Source organism: Plectropomus leopardus, chromosome 10, assembly GCF_008729295.1.
Source record: "Plectropomus leopardus isolate mb chromosome 10, YSFRI_Pleo_2.0, whole genome shotgun sequence".
NCBI classification, from domain to species: domain Eukaryota; kingdom Metazoa; phylum Chordata; class Actinopteri; order Perciformes; family Serranidae; genus Plectropomus; species Plectropomus leopardus.
Window position 1 is genome coordinate 27,242,622 of NC_056472.1, and position 22,403 is coordinate 27,265,024.

Here is a 22,403-nt window from a genome sequence, read left to right on the forward strand (position 1 = left end):
CTGTTAAAGTTGTTCAGAAAGGAGACTGATGTAAACATGTTTTAAGGCAACATATTTTGTATTGAACTATGAAAATATCTGAAAAGATTTAAGAATTTAACTTAGTTTTCCTTCAGAAATGTATTTTGGCGTAAAAGTTGCTCAGACATGCAGACTGGACTAGAACTGCAATGTGAGGTAGATCTTAAAGGGGAAAAAAATCAAAGTTCTCTGATCCAAGCTTCTTAAATGTGAATATTTTCTGGTTTCTTTGCTCTCTATGACAGTGATCTGAATTGCTTTGGGTTGTGGACAAAACATACATGTAAGGGGGCGTTACGGGGGTTTACTGGTCAACTTTTTCCCCCGACATTTTCTGAACCAAACAACTAATCTAATCCAACTAATATAATGCAAGTAAATACTCACACTGATCATTAATTTAAAAAAAGTTAGTTGCAGCTCTACAATGTAGATATAAAGACAACAGCCTTTTAGTTTGTGTTGCCTGCTGATGCTTGTTACCATGGATACCATTTAACAATATGCCAGTTCATGACATTTTACCCCTTTAACCTCAACTTTATGCTGTGTCTCTGCTGGCCGTATCCAGGTATAGTGTGCTGGTAATATAACTACTGGAAGATGTATTTTCTCAAATTTGATGGTAAACTACCAGTTTCCCCGTTTTTCCAATCTTTTGTTATTAAACCAGGCTTAGACATGTCCTGAACTGTCCCTGAACTGTACTGGGCACACAGAGATTAAGCTCATATCTCTCTTTTCATCTCACAATGAAAAAAAGGGAATTTCCTACAATGCTGGACTGTCCCTTCAATATGCCGTATTTGAATCGTGACGTCCCCACGGTAAAGACAGCTGTGTGTTTATAGATACAAAATTTACTGTCCAGAATCACTGAAGTAGATTAGAAAATTAAATTATCTTTCCTTTTAAGATGGGAAACACATTTATAGACACACACACGCACACACTGCTTAAGGTGTAACACTGATCATAAATAAATGCATAACGAGTGAAGTCATCACTTATACACACACACACAGTCCCACTGCCTTTGTTTAACACACACACAAAGAGTCACGCATGCTCACACAACACAATGACCTCATCCCTTACATCGTCCCTCCTCCACCCCATCAAAAAAACCACACACACACACACACACACACACGCGCGCACACACACACACACACACACACTTATATACAGAAAGGGTCAATCCATTAAGACACAACAGCAGCTGATCCCGTCCTTTATGTTCCTCTCATTTAAATTCATTCATGTCATTCTCTGTAATGGACTAATGTAAATTTAACAGCGAGTGCCAAATCATATCAGGATTACACGAGCAGATATATTCGTTGCAGTAACATGTGATCATTGAGATTGAGTGTGTGTGAATTTCACTGTTTTTTTGAGCTGAAACTGTGACTCCAAACCACAGAAGAGGAAAAGCTAAAATAAAAATCGCAGACTTAACAAACGAAATACACCAATGAGCTTTAAACCATATTAACCGCACTGAATAATTAAAGATATGTCAACTGTTGTCACTTTAAGGTCGGACATCTGGAACACAACCATTTTAACAAAACATGACACCACAAATCGACCAATTAATTTGATGCAAAACTAGTTTTTAAACACTATCTACGACTAAGATGTACATTACTTGAGTAGTGTTTTATCCTAAATTACCTCCTTGTTGCTTTTTTTGGTAACACTGTTTAAGTGCGAGCGTTTTTATCTGTCTGATCTTGTATTGTCCTGTTTTACTGTCTCCTACAGTCTCTCTTGCATGAAAGGTCTCTGACTGGACTTTACTGGTTTAATAAAAGCCAAAGACTAAAAAATAAAAACATGCTTTATATAGATTTGATCATACACAGTGTGATCATACATACTGTTTGTGAGCAAGAGAGCTTTTACTCAGGTGAGTTCAGTCTACAAATATGTGACAAATAAAAGGAAAATCCAACATTAAGGCTGTTTGCCGGTACTATCAGATACTTAAATTTGATGTTTTAAGGAACTTTTCAAGATAATTTTTTAACCAGATTTAAAACTTCTTTATATGTCAAATCTGTCTTATTCAAGTACTGCAGGTAAGTATAAAGGTAAGTAGTATGTGGTTCCATGCAAAGGTAGGAATATGGTTATATCCTGTAAGTAGTCTATAAAGTAAAATGTTGAGTGGTAGATATGTATCTATATTTAAAGATATGTAACATCAGAAATGTGGACTTCCATGCTGAAAAGCTTGACTTATTTTGATAAAAAAAAGAAATCAAAAATGGATACATGCGGGGAAAAAAGCTAACTGTGGCAGTTAAGGCCTCACAAACTCAAATTTAGGACATTTTAAGACTTTTTAGGACCTGCAGACACACTGTAGTAAATTGCAATGAGCCTCAACAAAAGCATCACTGCCTCTTATTCCCTAAATTGCTGAATTCAAATGTAGGGATGAACTGCAGGTGTTTCAGGTTTTGCCTTTAATCTGCAACTTATATAAATGATTTAAATAAAAAATAATTATCAATAATATGTCAATAAATGTGTTTCAGGCAACATGGTGCGCAAATATCCTTAGAAACTGAAACGCTGAAGGAAACTTCAACAGCAACTCTGCTCGACTAGAGACACAAACAGCATAAAATGGAGTCAATGCAGAGCCCTCATAGAGATAGATGCACAAGATTGTGTGTGTGTGTGTGTGTGTGTGTGTGTGTGTGTGTGTGTGTGTGTGTGTGTGCGCATGACTCCAGGGAGGCTGCTACTGTCATCACACCTTTTTTTTTCTTACACCAGGGTCTCTCTCTCTCTCTTTACCTCCAGAGGTCTTTGTATTTTGAGGAAGCCACTGATCTCATTGGCCTTGCTGGAAAGCAAAGCGGGTGGACACATGACTCATACATGCCTCTGTGTGTGTGTGTGAGTGTGGTTGTGTGTGTGTGTGTGTGTGTGCGTGTGCGTGTTGTCAGACCAGCCCTCTCCCTCCCTGCATTAGAAAGTTGTCTTGGGGGTAAAAGAGAAACACCCTCTCTTTCTCCGCTTTGCTGTGTCCTGCAGTTCATCCTTAAATAATTCAAATGTCTCCCCTCTTCCCCCGACACACGCACGCACGCGCGCGCGCACACACACACACACACACACACACACACTCTTGATGTCTACAATTGGCATCAAAGTGAAGTTTGCTTCTCATCCAGCTGGAAACTGAGGCCATGTCCACACTAATGTGCATAAATCTGAAAAGGCATCTTTTTGTCTTCGTGTGGGCTCCCCGCCTGACTCTCTGTGGACACACTGGTCTCATGCTGTAACGTGAACTGGAAGACAACTATCCACGCATCAACAATCTAAGCGATTGAAATCTGACTCACTACTTACCACCTCTAACTCTCCCTCCAATTGCTAGTTCGTGCTGTACGCCAATACACCTGGTCACATAATAAAGGTACCGTCTTTGTTACACATTTAGTGATATATTTTTTTTCCTTTATGCTACTCCACCTACAACATATTTTAAAAAAAGTGAGTTGCTTCAGGGCCTCGATGCAGCAGCCCAGAATCTATAGCTCTGGTTAACAGGTAGCATTTATGACCCCCAATCTAATCACTACGTTTTATTTGTGCAATCATCCAGCAATAAAAACGTCAGAAAGATACAGTACGTTAATAACAACACTTGTGCTGTTTGATCAGCTACACCGCCCACACTAATAAGAGAGACAGAGGAAGCAGAATGGAGTTTTAAAGGAACATTTCACCCCAATATCAAAAAACATGTTTTTACTCTTAGCTGTAATGCTGTTTCCCAATGTAGATTGTTTTGGTGTTATCTGCAGAGTGTTGGAGACATCAGCTGCAGAGATGTCTGCCCTCTTTCCAATATAATGGAGCCACATAGCCCTCGGCTTGAGGTGCTCAAAGTGCTGCTCACAACAAGGTCTGTGGATTATCTTGAGTAACTGGATCATGATTTCTGGAAAGAGAAATTGATTTTGAGGTTTCAAATGTATTTTTTGGAGCTTTAAGCACCACCAATCGAGTGTAATCTAGTTCCACTATATTGAAAAGAAGGCAGACATCTCATCAAAACGAGGCAACTTACACCAAAACAATCTAGACTGATAAACAGCACCACAGGAAAGAGGAAAATATGTGCTTTGGTCTAGGGTTGAACTGTCCCTTTAAACTGAAAAGTCCACCTCAACAGATGAGGATTTTCATGCACAACAGTCTTTTTTTCTGAGAGAAAATAAGAGATGTAACCATTCCTTTTAGAAAATGACGACCCTGTTTAACGGCATTTTCAAATTAACTTGCATTACTGTGGACACACCCTCTAATTGCATGTCTTTTTCTCAAATGCACACTGTCTCATTGTACTTTGTCTCTGCTCGTGTCTGCTAACATGTACATATGGACCGGGAGCACATTTACCCGCACACATACACACTACAGCACTTGTCTATTCCCTCAGGTATTGCTGGCAACACTGTGGATTAAAATAGCTGACGACCCACATATCCCAGTATAGCAGGCATGGCACTGCTGGGCCAGACACCACAACCATTTGTCCACATACAGCAGCACACAGCTGGCCTGATTTAGAGATACTTAAATAACATGCAATTACGACAAATATTGAAAAATGGTGACCTGATGAGCCACAACTCAAACATTAATCATGAATCAAGATTGGGTTTGGATGATTAGGGAATAGGAAAGTTTGGCTGGAAGAAAATATATCTCAGTGAAAGTAATTGGATGGGAGCAGTTCTTTTTAGTAACACTTTGAATAAAAATGAATGATTCAATCAGGGATATTTTAGTTCCAAACTTACTGTACGTCTCATCCAAAAAACACTGAGTCAGATGACTAAAAGCTGCAGCAGGAAACACATTAGAGGAAACGACATAATGTGGGTTTCGTTAGTGACTCAGACATTTAACATTTCTGGCCCGGCAGCTGTTTTCATTTTTTGTTTGATATCTGGTGATCAGATCAGGTGGATGTAACCAATGAGAGCTGGAGGAAAACATTAAAGCAAATCGTGACACCAGCAGGAATGAGGCAGCTATAAATTACAAAGAAATCTGAGCTCACGCACACAAAGTATCACAAAGTATGTGATGAGACATAATTTGAAGGCAGGACCAGTGGAGGGAGAACAAGCTTGTGTTTAACATTTCAAACACATTATACTGAATGACATCAAAGACAGCCGGCAAAAGGAAATGAGACTGAACGTGCACTTCCTTGTACACATTATTTAGTGTATTTTGGTCTGGGTTTCGTTTCCTTAGTTCCAATTAAAGGTTCCCTGTGGGGTTTTCTTGTCAACAAAATAAAGCTATATTTACACTGAATGCATCTTTGTTTTGAAGGTACTCATAAAACTTGAGCAAAGCCAAAAAACTTAAAATAAATCAAAGAATTAAAAATAAATAAATGTAAAAAAAAAATAAAAAAAAAAAAAAAAAGACTGGGGTGCAGTTCATATAATGGCCACTAGAGGCAGAAATAAACAAAATTCAGTTTTGGTCTCTTGGAAGCTAATTTCAACAATTATATAATTTCAACGCTACCATGGCGACAACAATGGTCATGTACCGTGGCATAACCCCAGATTCACGTAGTGACGTAGTGACATAGTCACGTAGTCACGTAGTCAAAGATTTTTCAGTTCATGAAAATGTACTGTTGTGGTCGCCTAAAAATGTGTTTGCAGTGTTCGGTTGTACTAAAAGATCAGTTGGATATTCAGTTTTAGGTACATTTTGTTTTAATGGTTATAAACCAGTTTTTGGCTTTAGGGAAAATTAACATTTGCATTCTCACAGTTAACAAAAGTAACTGGGGCTGATCCAAATGCAGCTTTGAAATTTCGATTCCTTTCATGGTAATTAATGTCCACATCAATATTCGAATGCTTCGTTTTTTTGTTTTTCCACCAGGAGCAAATAGAAAGGCAGCCGCAAGCGTGTGACCTGAATGAGGCCAATGTTGTCAGCACAGTCACTGACTCTTGCGTCAAGCAATTAAATTTGATGTCTGATAAAAAAAAAAAGGAACAGATTAATTTAAATGAGGCCGAACCTGTGATATGATAAAACACACTTTATGGAAACATTGCGTGCAATAGTCCACCTTCCAACTTCTCTTCCCTCTCTTTATCACTTTCTCTGTCACACGCAGCGGCACCAAGTCCCTATTTGGTTGGGTTTGAGTAGTCCTGGCCGAATCTTCGAATATTCGCACGTAATTATCTCTAAAGCTTCCAAGCCCCAAAAAGTATTCTTCATAGCACTAAGAGTAATCTATAAATTTGCAAACTGAGCTAGCATCTAGTGTTTCGGTCAGCTCCACTTTCTTGTCCAAATATGATCACTTCTGGCTCCAAAAATCCAAGGTGGCAATGGCCAAAATGTTGAACTCTAGGATTTAAAACGGGAGCTCACAAACTAATGGGTGATTTCACTATGGCTTCGCCCATTATTTTATAAAGTCTACGGTTACCTCCACCTGTGGATAAGTGAAATCGTATGACAGCATTGGCAGGATTGTGTATCGTGTTCTTGTGCACACGGTTTAATAAAACAGATTTGGTAATAGAAAACAGCTCCACAGAGGTCTAAAACTCCACAGGGCCTTTAAAGAAAATCTTAATGCTACAGCATACAATTAGATTTTGAACAATAAGTGTCCTTCTAACTTTGTGGCAACAGTTTGGGGGACAATTTCATCTCCTGTCAACAAATCTAGTTTGGAAATATCTGTTGATTGTCAGTTTTCTGTCGTTGTATTTCTACCTCATTCTCTCTCTCTCTCTCCGAGACAAAGAACTGCGTCGGCAGACTCGTGAAGAAAAACAGGACAAATTCCCAAGGTCATCCTCCTCCACTGCATATGACCCATTTACTGTGTCCCACTCTGCACACACACACGAACACGCACACACCAACCATGCATGCATAAAGGCGCACTGGAACGCTGGCACGCTCCATCCTCGCTGCAACGCTGTTGTTCTGTCCCCACAAACACACACACACACACAGACACACAGACACACAGAGACACACACACACACACATACACACACACTGTATATTATGCTCAAATGCCCTGAAACAATGTGACATCCCTGATGAAACTGTGAGGCAGGAGCTGGTTTCATGCGAACACACTCTGACTGAGAACGGCTCGGCGATAACGTAACGTCATTACATTTTAACATCTAGAGATTTCTACTGTGATGACATGACAATAGTGTCATCAGTTTACACTCTAAATTAATAATGATATTCAAGTTGTATATATAAAAAAATTAGGCATGACATCCAAATGAGTCAGTTTTGGTTTGTACACTTCAGGTAAGTTTTGTCTGATGTAAAACTTAAACAGTGAAACAATTTTGCATCCATTTGTCCACTTGTGATTTATACACATTTTGGGAAAATAAATTAATTCTGTGATACTGATCTTCCAACTAAAGTTTTTTTTTTAATTTGATTTTTTTTTTTATCTTTGATCAAGTAGGAACAATTTGATAAGAATTCTGGTTAAATTAAAATTATATTCAAACTAAACAGTCCATTCAGTTTGACTCACTGGTTTCATACACATGCTTTCACTTTATAGCCTGAAATTTTTGTTCATTTCTGAAAAAAAAAACATAGAAAAGTATAATTTATTTCACTATTTTTATGAAGGTGAACAGAAAACATACCGTGTTGCCTGCTGAAAATGTTGTGAGCTCCATTTAAAGGCAGCTTCAAGCTGCTCAGCTCTGTTTACTCCGGCACAGAAGTTGTGCCTTTGGAAACAATTTCAGAAGGGACACATTTGGCACAATTACAATGTCAGTTACAAGGACGTTTTTTTCTGGGGAAAATTTAGTGAAGCTGCAGCATTGTTTCTTTGTCTTCTCGTTGCTCACTACACAACAGTTACTAAACCACAAACGAAGCCATGTTTTTATTTTTTGTCGGTTGTCAGTAGGTGACATTGGTCGTTATTGAGATATCCCGGCGACAGGGAGAGGAACTTATTGGGATTAAAATACGTCTGACTTACTTTAGACCAGCATAAGAAATAAAACTAAGCAAGGTGTTAGGAAATGCACGCACTACTTTATTAGGTTTTTGTGAAACCAGCAATGAATTTGTGTGTGTGTGTGTGTGTCTGTGTGTTTATCCTGGACACTGTACTGCCAACTGTAGGCCTCGCCAAGCCAGCACACACAACCACACACACACATACGCACACTTCCTCTGCCACTGTCAACATCCTTTGCACACCATGAATGATGTCATTACCAAAACACACACTCACACACACACACACAGAGAACATGTGAGTGCCCTGGTGGCTGTTGGTTCAGCACAGGAGCGAAGCACTAAAGAGACAGGAAGAGGCTGTATTTCCGTCCAGATGTGCAGATATTAAATAAATTCACCAAAAAACAAGTCTGCAAATTAAAATATGGATCATTAACTTGAGCTGAATATTCTCAGAAGATCATAACATTATGAAAAAAAGCTGCTGCCGTAACTCTTCCGGTACATTGTGACATTTGAATGCTGCTTTTTGTTATTTTCATGAATTATTTTGTCTCCTCTGGCAAAACACACCAGGATTTTGTCAGCCTTATTCTTTACGTTTTGGGAATCCTGACAGCTTTCTACTCCAGCAGTAATAAAAGAGCAGAAGAAAAGAGGGGGAAGCAGGTCCTACAATGTCATTGTTTATTTGCAAAATGTGTTTCCATCAGCCTTTATTGCATCTTCTCTTTGCTGACACATCAACTTTTCCACCTCGGGCCACAGCAAAAACTTTTTGCTATATTTAGGCTTTTTCTTTTCCAAATTCCTATCCTCCTTTCCATTCAGTTTTTTAATGTGCAAATTCAAAATGCGCATAAACAAAAGGATGTTTGGGAGCGAACAGGGGGCAGAGAGGGAGGGAGGAGGGAGGGGGAGAGAGAAGAAAAGACAGACAGAGAGACAGAGAGAGGTTGGGAGGGTTGGATGGATGCCAGGTCACAAGGCTTTATCCCAGAGCCAATCGGTCTGCAAACACTGGCTCAGCAGGATGTAGAGACACAAACGCACACAGCACAACACACCTGTGTGTGTGTGTGTGTGTGTGTGTGTGTGTGTGTGTGTGTGTGTGTGTGTGTGTACACGGCTCAGCCTGTGATCTCCACAAGGATTTCTCTTAATAAAAACGAATAAAATCAAACACTCTCTGATGATCTGTTTGGAAAAAACTTCCCAAATACGAGTCTGTTTGACCAACAAATCCAGTCTCATAACAGAAAATAGAAGTTATAACTAAAATAAATACCTACTGAAGATACAGCCTAGAGAACTAGTTTCATTCAAGCAACAAACACTTAACTCTTAAATCCTTAAAGGTAATCCTTAAACTTAATTGCTAAAAAAAGGCAAATATTCACATTTGAGAAACTGAAACCAGAGAGCGAGTGAAACGATTAATCAACAGGAATGCATGATTATATCGGGACGTCATCAGTATTGGTAGATATTGGCTTTAAAATGAAATATCTGAATCTGTCAGCATGCTGATTTCTGCTGATATCTCAAACCAATAATTTTATTTGTTTATTTAATTGACAAAGTGAACATGTAGAAAACATCAAGCCTAAGTTGAAGTACTCTTCTTATTTTGTAGTCTTTATGTGTATTTATGTGAAACAGGGATGCACAATAACATTGGCACATCACCATTATCAGCAGATATTGGCTTTGAAATGAAGATTTCTGCTGAAATTAAAAAAAAAAAAACTTTTTATTTGACAAAGTTAACATATACAAAACATCAACCCCAAATTGTCTTTTTTTTCTTATGAAATAAATTAAGGCATTGTATATCATGTCTCCATCTGCTGGTGAGCGATCATTATTAGAGTATAAATAATATGAAGTTAATTCCACTACAAGATGAGACTTGATCACTAAAAGTAGGTAGGAAAAAAGTGGACGTATCAGATATTGGCAAAAATCCCTGTCAATTATTAATCCCTATTAATCAACTAATCGTTGCTGCACTTTAGTTCACCAAAGTTGACCCTTCTTTACAGTCTTTACTAAATTAGGCTAAACATCTCCAGCCAAAGAGATAAAACTGATATCTGGCAGCAAACAAGAACATTTTTCTAAAATGTTTGACTTTTCCTTGACAAATTCCAAATACAGAAAAACTATATATTAGCTGATGTCCACAGCGTGTTTGAAGCATGGAGAGATGAATGGGTAAATCTCCTTGTAAACTGTAGTAATCGGGCTCCATGGTGAATAGTGCTGGAGAGTTGCCCTCCATAAAAAACCACTCATCTTGAAAGATCAGGGCTATGGCTTTCACAGTATAAGCTCTCTCCATCACGAGTGCAGTTCATTTGTTCTGCTTTCCTGCCGCGGCAGTCTGACTGCTCACTTTCTTATCTAATCTCTGCCACCGTAGACCGGGTGCCTTATTCACTTACTGAATTATGGGTTCTCGGGCAAGAGTGTGTGTGTGTGTGTGTGTGTTTTACTCGAGTGATTTCAAATTATGAGGAGAAGACAATAACTGTGTGTGTTTGGGAGAACGATAAAGAAGAAAATGAATGAATGCAGTGATTAGAGCAGCTCATATTGAGGAGAATATTGGCACCAGCTTCCACACTGTAAGAAGTGAAGACGCTTCTATTATTATAGCTCTGACTTCTTTTACAGCTTTGAATATTTTTCTGTCTTCTGCGGTTTCCAGTTGTCACTGGACTATAATATCTACATGTAGTTATGATTGGCAAAAGTAAGTATCTCCAAATTATGACGATCAAAACGCTTAAAAAGGCCTCATAATTATGTGCTTAGAACTCATAATTTAGACTTCCATCCATCCATTTTCGATAAAGCTTGTCCTGTTCAGAGTCGCAGCGGGCTGCAGTCGGTCCCAGCATGCAGCGGGCAAAAGGCAGGTCACACTGGACAAGTCAGCAGTCAATCACAGCGCTGACACACAGTTCTGCTAATCGACCTGAGCCTGGCGGGTTCAGTTCAGAATGAAACTCAAAGCAGCTGAGAGGTAAAAACCATGTCAGCCTCTTAGCTGTAATTCCAAGCTGTTGCTGTGGGTAATTTCTGACAGCTACAATACAAAAGTGTCAACAAACCAGTGGAAACATGGCTGCAAAACCATCAATGCTGGCACTCCAGTCTAAAAGAAAATCAGAAATTAACACTGATACATCTGATGGCCATAAGGAGCAATATATCGAGTTTGACTTGTTAACAAACATCTGCTTTAAGGCTTAATATCCAGTTTTGGTGGCATGATCTCAGGTGGAAAAACTGCAATGTCTCTGTAAAAAACAACTGCTTTTTTGGCACTATCCCAGCAGAAAACAAGTTGATGAAAATTAGCCACTTGTCACTGTACTTTACCCAATGGAAAGCGACAGATCGCTAAAAAACACCCACACATGGGGGACATAAAGCTACTGAGAATCCGCAATGACTGTAGAAAACAACTGGTTTTAATGTTTGTTGGTCCGAAACCGTGGTCTGCAGTGGTCTGCAGCTTGGCAGGCCTCTGCCTGGATGCCTCACCATCACTTTCACCTCATGATGACAAAGTCAGCTCGTATGTTTTATTGCTTTAGTAATGTTTAAATTAAATGTGCAAATTTAACTTATCAATGGTTTGCATAAATGTAAAAAATATATGGAATGTGCTTTTCGGTAAAATGGCCTCCATTTATGTTGATTACTTTTGGTTGGTTGATCATGAAAAAGCTGAGTCATGTCCTAGAAGAGGAGCTTTTTTTGGCAAAATTGGTTTGTTGGGCCTGGAATAGAAACCAGAGCGTTATGTTTGGTGACTGAGCAGCAAGATAAAATGTATTTTGGACTGATCACCGCAGCCATATTAGAATAAAGAAATCAATCAAATGTACAATGCCAACATTGTTTTTATGGCAACTGGGCTGGTTATCCCTAAAGAAACATGGAAGTCTGCATCAAATTTCATAGCAATCGATGTTATGGTTGTTTAGGATGATTCATCAAGACCAATGAAACATTAGGAGAGCCCAAAATGAGGCTTCAATTTTACTAAATATATCAACGAGGCTAAAAACATCATAAAAGGAGTAAAGTAGCAAATTTGTTGCTTTTAAAAAGTTGAAATCGTCACACTGCAATATTTAGAAGAAGTTTTTTTTCATTCATTTTCTTTAAATAAACCAACAGATTCACTGGTTCAATGTCCCAGCACTAAAAATGTATTATAATACTGTCATACAATAACTGCAGTACTAAAAGCTCCAGTTAATGTTTTCAGGAAAAGTGATGAATTGAGTTTTAAGTTATATTTTACTTTCTGACATTTGGATTACATAATCAGCAGCTATATTCCTTCTTCTCTTCATATCTCTGTGTTTCTGTGTCGCTCTCTGACTTTCCTATCGTCTATTTCCTTCTTTTCTCTCCATTCCTTTGTGTTCCTCCCTCGTCTTCCTCTTTTTTCGTCTACTATGACTATGAGGAAGCAGCTGCGCACCACAGACAATTACATAACTCTGTGTGTGCGTGTCTGTGGTAACACGGGACGGATGGCGAGAGACGCGAGAGGAAGACGGAGTGAAAAACCGTCCTCTCTTTCCTGACCAACTTTCACCTGCATTTATTCATCTCACCTCATGTATTGTCTCTACTGGTGTTTTCTTTCTCTCTCATCCTTTCCTCCACTCATCCTCCACCCCCGCCCCCCTCCATCCCCTCCTTCCCTACATACAGAGTTACTGGGCTGTGAAATGTGAAAAACTGCAGCATGCATGGCAATTCATTATCTTGTCAAACTTCCCAGGGCCAGCCTCAAGCCACGGGAGAGAGAGACAGAGTGAGAGACACAGAAGACCAGTTCATGCAGTGGTCCATGCAGCAGGTTAACAGGTTACAAAGAGAAGAGAGGAAGGGGAAACAATGGACTCTGTACATGAGAAGCTGCACAGTCTGAGTATCCTGGGACTCTTATAATCAACATTTTGATTCATTTATTGATGTGACCAGGACCTGGTCTCATTTTTAATTGTCACAAAGGCTTGAAAAAAAGACATCGATGCACAATCAAGGAGTCAAGTCACAGCCAAAAGATGAGAAAATCCCAGATAAAAAAACGCAAAGAGGAGGAACCACAGCAAGCGAGGGCTGGGTGTCCGCACTCGATACCTCTAAGAAACCAAGTATTAACAAATCTTCTCCAGTCAAACGATACCTGCTTTAGGGCTGGGCGATATGGCTTTACAATAATACTGCGATTTCTGCGAAAATTTGCTGCACAATATATATCCCAAAAATCTCTAAACTAATGTACTAAAATAGCACTAAAATAAAAAATTATTTAATGAACTACAGTTACAATAAAGTCAAATAAAGTCGCTAATGCCATATAATAAATTTAAAGTACTGTTAGAATTAAGTTCAATAAAGTACTGTCAGAATAAAGTTATATAAACTGTATAAAAGCAAGTATCGGCTGAAACCGATGACATGCCGATATAATCATACATCCTTATTTCACATACATACATGAAATGCAAAAATACAAAACAACATAAAGCCAACCCACAAAATCATACTATAAAAGCTACAAATCACATCAGACATTACAAAAAGTGAATGCAGTGCAACAAATAAGTCATTTCCTGTATCACTCAGTGTTCAGCCCAGGCACACTGAGGCTACTAACAAGCCAAACTTTGATTTAATCAGTTGACAGACCTATGCTAGATCCATAATAACGCGTCATACGAATGGATGTAAAAAGCCGAGCAGCTGCAGTGTTACTTTTCTCAGCCAGGTGCAAATGGACAAATTCAATTTGTCTTCCAGAATTATGAGCAGGTCATCATTACAAAACCAGCACCTCAACTTTGACAAGGGAATTAGGTCCAAACAGGATTTTAAATAAGATTTGTTGTGAATTTTGTGAAAGACCTTTAAAGATTTTGATGCATGACGTAAATGTAACCTGTGAGGCAGCATTTCCTCCCAGGCTGGTTAGCATATCCAACAAGCGCCATAAATCAAAAGCTTATGCTGAATTATTGTGTTATTGATGGTTCAGTTTAGGTGCAGTGCAGAGTGAGAAATGTTTAACAGAAATTTGAAATCATGGAGCTTGTTGGAGCGATACACAACCAGAGGGTGAAGCTCTGCCTCGGGGAGAGGTCTTGATTTTATTTGGCCTGCACTTTTAACAGAAGATTTGATGTGGAGAAAAAGCAATAATTAGTGAGATTCCTTTTGCAGAAATACTTTAATGATTGGACAGTACGAGCAGTAGTTCAAATCTGCAGTATACTGACAACATGCACTGTTGAGAGAGATGCAGGGCTGTACTTTGCAGGCTTGTCAGGCCTAATGGAGACACTGTATATCAGTGACACAGAGCTGGTTGGTCGAGCATAGTGCTGTAACGACACCGCAGCAAATAAATCAATCAGCTTGAAAAGAACTACAGACATACAGGGTACATAAATTAAGAGACAAGATGAGACAGAGACTCAGAGAATCAGCATCATGCTTCTAAATGAGGCAGGATACCTGCATGCAGCGTTTGTTTACTGTATATTACGAGTACGTGAATGCAGATCTGTATTCACAACAACCACATGAAGCAGCTTTTTATCTGCACCGACCCTTTGTTGTCACTGTCCATTTTTCCCTCTTACTCATCAGATTTTGGCATGGCTCTGCTTTGAAATAAATGGATTATATCTAATTGGGAAGTCTGGGTTTGCCATTTTATCCTTGGACACTGCGCACACACACACACACACACACACACACACACACACACACACACACACAAATCCCTAAAGCCCATCACATCATTCCAGACCTGCAAAGATGCAGCAATTATATGCAGAACATGGGCTCATACTGTCAGAGGCAACAAGGCTGATAGACAGGCGAGAAAGAGTGAGAAAGACACTGTGTGTGTGTGTGTGTGTGTGTGTGTGTGTTTTCCACATGTTTAGCCATGATGCAAAGCAGCTGATAAAAGAAGCCAGTACAAGGAAACAAAGACCAGGAGCATGATGCAGGGACAGTCGGGAAAGATAAATGACATACACAAATCTGGTTGTTTGTTTGCGTGAGTATGTGTGTTACTGAGTGAGTGTGTGTGTGTGTGTGTGTGTGTGTACGTGTGTGTGTGTGTGTGTCCGTGAGTGTGTTTCTCTGTCCGTCTGACAGCAAACGGCCAATTACTGTCGAAAGTGGCGGGATGAGTCCTGCCAGACCATAGCTTTCCATTAGTGCATGCCAGCCAAGCATGTGTGTGTGTGTGTGTGTGTGTGTGTGTGATGGAGTGAATGAGGGGATAGAGGGAGACAGAAGGAACAAGAGTGGAAAAAATGTGGGTGTGCCTGGTCTTAGTGTGTGTGTTTGTCTCTCTCCTCTCTCTGAAATTGTCCCCACTAGTGCAGATAAAATTGACAAAACACATCTTTTTCTATCAGTTTTGGCCTTCCATCCACAATAAGAGCATTTTCCACTCTGAAAACCAGAGCTTACATCAAAACCTCTGTCTCTGGAGAGAACAAAAACTAACATCCTAGTTTCTGTGAATAAAATGGAGATTTAGAATAAAGCTACATTCACAAATATTCTGGGATATATTCAAGAAGCAGTAATATTAAAGAAAATATTCTGACATTTTAATTGCTGGTTTATAATCTTATCAGGAGCAAAATGAGACATGACTAAACTACATTAAAAATTATAATAATTTGATATTTAAAGTTATGGTATAGAAAAGTACATAATATTATTTTTTATTATTTTCAGATAAATTTCTTTCTTTTTTTTTTTTTTTACTATTTATTTGTGAATTTTTGAGACATGACTTGTCAAGTTGCTGGTTGCTAAAATACATCCAAGAATCACCTGGGTTTTTGTTAGACCTAACTGTTTAACTGTTTGTTAGTTAAACTGGAAGTCTCACCAGAATTCATTAATTTAAAAAACACATCAATCAGACACATGCACACTTTGACTCTGAGCTATTAGCAAACCTTTGCTTTCTTACCAAGCGGCAACTTCAGGAGTTCAAAAATGAAACTGATGCCAAAATACCAAAAACTGCAGTTCCTCTAATGGCCACTTGAGGCTGGCTTCAAAAACGAGTTAATTCCAACAGGCTTGCATGTTAAAATGCCCAATTTAAAGCAGAAATAAACATGTTCACAAACTGGTACAAAACAAAAACAAACAAACAAAAAAACGGCTTGGCTGTCTCTAGCTAGATGACTCAACCAATAAAGGCAATGAGTACTTGCCAAATTAGAGAGAGAGTGAGGTGAGTCATGCCTTCGACATACTAAAAAACACACATTTGCCACCAGTGGGTCAGAAGAATTCAGAATTTAGAATTCATTAGCAGTTACGTTTCTCTCCACATGATGAACATAAATACAATCTCTTCTAATTTAATTTTGATAAGAACACAAACAAGCGTCAGAGTGCCCCTGAGCAGCTTTAAATTACCTCCAATTATTTTTCATTTGCCACGAGTCGTTGCCAAGGTAACAACTAATGGGGATCCAAATGAAAGACAAACTCTGAAAAGGCCCATATGTCATTGTAGCCACTCGCACCAAACAGGTGCTGTCATTCACTTTTGGTGTTTGAGCCAAAACTCTGGAGTCACACTGCTGTCAAATTTCAAACGATACCTCACAGTGCACTCTCATTTCAGTTTGACAGTATAGGCTGAAATATGTAAAACTGCTTTCTGCAAATAAAAGTGTGGATAAACTGAGCGGAATTACTTTTCCCCCTCCAGCTTTACATTCCCGTCTCCAGGCACAGATTTAAACAGCTTTTCCAGCCATTCTGTGGAAAATGAGACATGACATCAAAACCTGAAACTCCACGAAACCTCTCAATCATTTAACAATATGATTACAGACCGAAAAAATAGGTTACAGGGGATGAAACTATGTGCTGTTTGGACTAAAAATAGGACGAGGCAGTGTGAATTTGTGTCAGTAAGACAGTCAGGGAGGAGAGAAGGAGTCTGGGCTTCATTCAGGACTATAAACACATGGTTGGATATGCACATTGGACCGAGCCGGCACCATCTGAGACGGTTTTGTCTCTGTTGGGAGCTAATTCAGGTGAGGCGATTTACTGAAAATTAAATAGCAGATAAAAGGTGAAAACACACACTTACACATGAGGCTGAAGGTGGCTTCCAATTAACAGCTTCTATTTCTCAAGTTCAAGGGGGGAAGTTAGGGAAAAATACTTGTATCACCTGATTCTGATATAATTAATTCTTCATCCTTTTTGAGTCTATCACTGCTTACACTGAATACAGCAGGATTTTACTTAAAAAAAAAAAACAGTGCATACAAGTAATCCATCTCAGTCATCACTTATGACCCACTAAAAGTGTCTGGCAGTGTACTCATCTGCAGAGACTGCAGACTGCCTGCATTTTCTTATTTTCTTCTTACTTGCTTTGTTCAAGACATTATGAGGGTTTCACCCTTTGGCCAGTGGCTGTCCAAAGCTAATAACAGGAGGTTAAAAAGACGAGAAGTCACAGTGTCATACTGCGTCATAATATTGGGATGCAACACATGTGCAGTAATAATCTGGTCTACACATTCTGAGAGGCTCAATACCTGACGTCCTATCACAGAACATGTGGATGACTGATTCAATTCACAGAGGCGTCCGCAGTCAGCCTCGGGTAGGCATATATATCAAGAAAGAATATGGCTGAGAATTACAATTCTGCAATGAGTGAAAAAAAACTTAATTAAAGACCATAAACTTACTCACTCTGTATTAAAACGTTCGGCCGACATCTATTCAAGAACCAAAAAAGTTCTGTCAGGTCCAGCACACCAAAAGAGGCTAAGAGGAACCCACGTGAAGAGCACCTGAGTGGACATCGTCCATTTATTTCTTGTAATTTCTGCTGTAACTCTCCAACATCAAAGATTCAGGAACACTGCGCATCTGTCATACCTCATAGACTGTATATAGACTTGACCAACATGACAGTTTCTCCAACGTAGCTTTTCAATTTGATCACCCCCTGGTGGCTGTCTGCAGTATAGCTCATAAAGCCCGCCCCTCCATGTTAATAAATTAAACAAAGGCCAAACTAAAAACCCAAAGTACAGACCAAATACATTTTTCCCAAAGATGGTATCTGTCACTGAAGGTAGTTTTCATCACCCTGTTGTTTGTTCAAGCGATCATCTTTATGATAAGTTCGGTGTAAATGAGTTTTTCAATTATACAAATAGGAGATATTCCACCATGAATGATGGCTCTGTCAGCCAACCTGTGCACTTGCGTTTTGGCAGGAACCACGGAGGTTGCTACAGCGCAGACTCTGGCTCCGAATGACGTCACCAGTGCAAAATATCTCGGATATTTTAGCTTCACTTAAGTATAGTGAGGGTAAGAGGGGACACATTGTCTATCTTTATTATTTGCAGTCTATGGTCATACCCTATAGCTCCCATGGGGGTCAAGGAGCTTGTCCCAGCATCCTTTGAGTAGCCTTTAAGCAACCAGGTAGCAGCATCCAAAAGGAAGCCACAAAAATTATTAAAAAAGTGCAGAAAAAATGGGAGTATAGCAAGGCGAAATGCCAAGAGGACAAATGAATATGGGCTTGACTTTTACTTTTGCTGGCAAACTCTGAAGGAGAGGATGGGGACGTAGAGCGACGAGTTGGCCTGCTTTCTGTTGGATGGTGCCTAGGTGCCAACAGTTAGCTTTGATAGTTTGCTTAAGTATCAGCTTCTCCCATGAATGTACCAAAAACACTGGACACAAACTGGAGCTTTGGGCACAAGCAGTGTATGGATCAGGGGCAAAGTTTGAATGTTGTGCTTACAAATGGAAACTGACAATTCCTGTACTGTATCCTTTTAAATGCCCATTCAAATTTCAAAATCTTTGCTATAACTGAAAATCAGGGAAAAAGGCCAATTTCAATGTTTTTTGTTATCTACACACACAAAAAACACCCACGTGGTCATTTTTGCAATACACAAATCACTGAAAATCCCCTTTAATCTATTTTATTATAGATACAGTCAGTAATTTGCATGTCAGATAAAGGTTATGAGACGGTCGGTGGGCTCATGCTCAGTCTAGTGTATGTTCTATAGAGGGTGATGATGTATAATTCAGCAGGATTGTCTGCAAACAAACAGTGGCAGATGTAGATATATTATTTAAGAACAAGTCACTCGCTATTAAGCATGTGTCCATCTCCCATGGCCTCTGTGTGTGTGTGTGTGTGTGTGTGTGTGTGTGTGTGAGTGAGTGATAATCCCAACATATCAGGCTGACAGACCGGTCTATCGATCAGATCAGTCACACTAAAAACAGCATTCTCAATCATCGGCTCAGACTGCAAAACAAAAATCAGTCCACTTTCACCCCCAAGCACCTCTCACTCAGTCTCAGCTGTCAATTAAATGCTGCACAGCATCATCTTAAGTCAGTATAACAGGACAAAAAAAGATTCAACCATTGTTTTCCATTGTTTTTCAACTCTACAACCTCCTTTAACTTTTCATTATCATGCTGGGGTAAATTATGCACCAATTAAGTAACTTAAAGGGATAAAACAGCTCATCAGATCAACGTGGAGCCCAAAAGGTTGCTCTCTATCAGCATTTTCAGACTTACCACCTGCCTTTTTAGAGCCTTATCTAATAGCATTTCATACAATCAATTATGTAAAAATAAACTGGATAAGTAAGTGGGAAGACAGGAATTGATTCTTAACAGACCATTAAGTGAAGTGAAGCTCAAAAATCTCCAAAATGCCAACCTTTAAGGAAAAGAAACATTTTTAGACTGACAGCCTACATTATCAGTTTTATCCAACAGCATTTCATATTACCAATAAAGTATATGGTTTAAGTAAGTGAGAAAACAGCTGAAGCTGATCCTTAGCAGAAAGCAAGTGAAGCTGAAAAATCTCCAAAATGCTAACCTTTAAGGAAAAGCAGCATTTTGACCATCTCCATTGTCAGTTTTATCCAACAGCGTTTCATACTAACAATTATGTAAATATAAATGGGATGAGTGAGTGGGAAAAAAGCTGAAACTGAAAGTAAAGCTGAAAAATCCGCTAAATTGCCAACCTTAAAGGAAAAGCAGCATTTTACCATCTGATTTCTCCCCAAACGCCTCTCAATGTTTTAGTTAAAATCTGGATATCATCATGGGGCATTTCACAGGACAGCGTGCTCCTGCTTTTACATAAATGATTAAGGGCTTTAATTTACCCTTAAGTAAGTCTAAGGTACCATTCTTTCATAGTACAAGGCGTGTGCGTAAAGTCAAAGATGGTTTTTACGCATTTTAAAATGCAGTTTGTCCATTAGTGCCATTAGCGCGTAAATCTGTTTGTATCCTCTCCCTCCTCCTCCTCACCTCGCTCCCTCTGTGTGTGTGTGTGTGTGTGTGTGTGTGTGTGTGTGTGTTTTCTCCTGTCAGCGGACCTCGCCGTGCTCCATGTGAGCGAAAGAGAGAGAAAAAAACTAACGCAACTACACGGGGGCTGCTGCTGCCGCTCCAGAGCGCTCTAGTGATGCAAAACACTAAAAACACACACGCGCACACGCACACACACACGCACAGAAAACCAAGCAGCGCACACATGCCACTATTTCATCCCAGTTTGTAACCCACTCAAATTTCCCGGAAAAGAAGAGAAAACGCATCATCTCTGACCTGCTGCCAGTTCTCCTCCAGGGAAGGCATCGCAGAGAAATAACCAGTGTCATGAACGAGTTGGAGTTCCTGGAAAATACTGTAATTCGCCAACACATCCATGCTTGATGCACAAAAAAGGAGCGAAAAGTCAGTAAAAGAAGTCCGGAATCCAAATTAAAAACGCACTTCTTCTTTCCTTCTTCTCAGACTTGTCAGGTTGAAAAACTGGAGATAAAAAATCCCAGCTGGTGCAGATGAGCGCACCTGAGCACTTTAATTTAAAAAAAAAAAGAAAAACAGGAACGAAAGAGTTGATTATTTTATCTTTGTCAATGCAATCCCCTCTCCTCTCTGCTCTGCTCTGTCACGCCTCTCTCCTCAGTCCGGGCTCGGGGGTGCCAGATCTATTTCCGCATTGCCAGATTGCCAATCGGTCTCCGTACAAGCTGCCAGGTTGCCAGGTTTGCTCCTCCAGCAGCAGACTGGACCCCGCTGCAATCCAGGCGACCGGCGCGAGAGGGGAGGGAGGCAGGGGAGGAGCCACCTGTCACTCAATTTCATGCGTGACCTAATAAGGTAAATAGGGTTGATGATGTCACTGGCGTCCAATTAAGGAGGCGCTGAGACTGAGGGAGCGGGCGGAGCTATGGGGGATGCAGGGACGCTATTGGCCGCGGGAGGCTGTCAGTCCGGCCCTACATGGCAGTGAGGGGTGAGTTATTTTTAGAGGCCTATATAAAACCAGCAGCATTCCTCTCTCAGTCATTACAGGCTGCACAGGCAGAGAGGAGTGAAACCGCGAGCTGCCGCTGCTGCAAGGAAACAGCGACTAAAAGACGTAAACATTGGTATGAATGTTCAGAAAGATTCAGCTGAGCGTCATAAGCAGCAGCATTAATGCTGGAGATAAGATGCCGTGTTTGGGGTTTTTTTTCTGAGGTGTGACAGCTTCACCGCAGACTCCTCCATGTGGTCTCCATGTGGTGATGTCTGTGCGGAGAGCAGGGATGCAGTGGAGGGAAGAGCTCAACACGATCCTCCCACCTGTTCGGTTTACAAGAGTTTATCCTCCTTTTGTTCATTTGTGGAGCCCAAATAAATCCACTTTTATTTGCATTTTTAAACCCTTTGAAACCTGTGCACATTGGTGATTTATTTCGTAACATGGGAAGGCAGCCCCCCCCCCCCCCAAAAAAAAACCCCCCCCCCCCCCCAAAATATATATAGCAAGAGATGAGGAAAAGTTAAGAGAAAATTATGTAAAAATAATTTTTTTTTTAAATAAAAAAACACCCCCCCAAGCAAATCACCTTAAAAGGTGCTCAAAATAAAAAAATTATATTTTTTCTGTAACAATTTAAAATGTGCAATTAAAGTATTATAAATATAGTTTTCAAGATATGTTCCCTGTTTTTCAATAATATCTAATAGTTTTAGATCCTTTTGTTTGTTTTGAAAATGCAATTTTTGCATTTTTTATTTTTATTTATTTAGAAAAAATATAATTTTTTTATTTTGAGCACCCTTTTAAGGTGATTTGCTTGGGGGGGTGTTAAAGTATTCTTCCCTGGTTTCTGAGGTTTGAGGTTTAAATGCTCATGAAATGCATCTGAATG

General features: G+C 39.6%; 1 protein-coding gene across 1 annotated transcript in view; it reads right to left on the minus strand.

The window, feature by feature from the left end:
- Positions 1-21,118, minus strand: part of klf7b (Kruppel-like factor 7b) — a 77,179-nt gene extending 56,061 nt beyond the window's left edge. The window contains exon 1 of the mRNA XM_042494011.1: positions 20,806-21,118. Coding sequence (XP_042349945.1) covers positions 20,806-20,907 — 102 coding nt within the window. The 5' untranslated portion in view covers positions 20,908-21,118. The remainder of the gene's footprint in view (positions 1-20,805) is intronic.
- Positions 21,119-22,403: the final 1,285 nt, after the last annotated feature.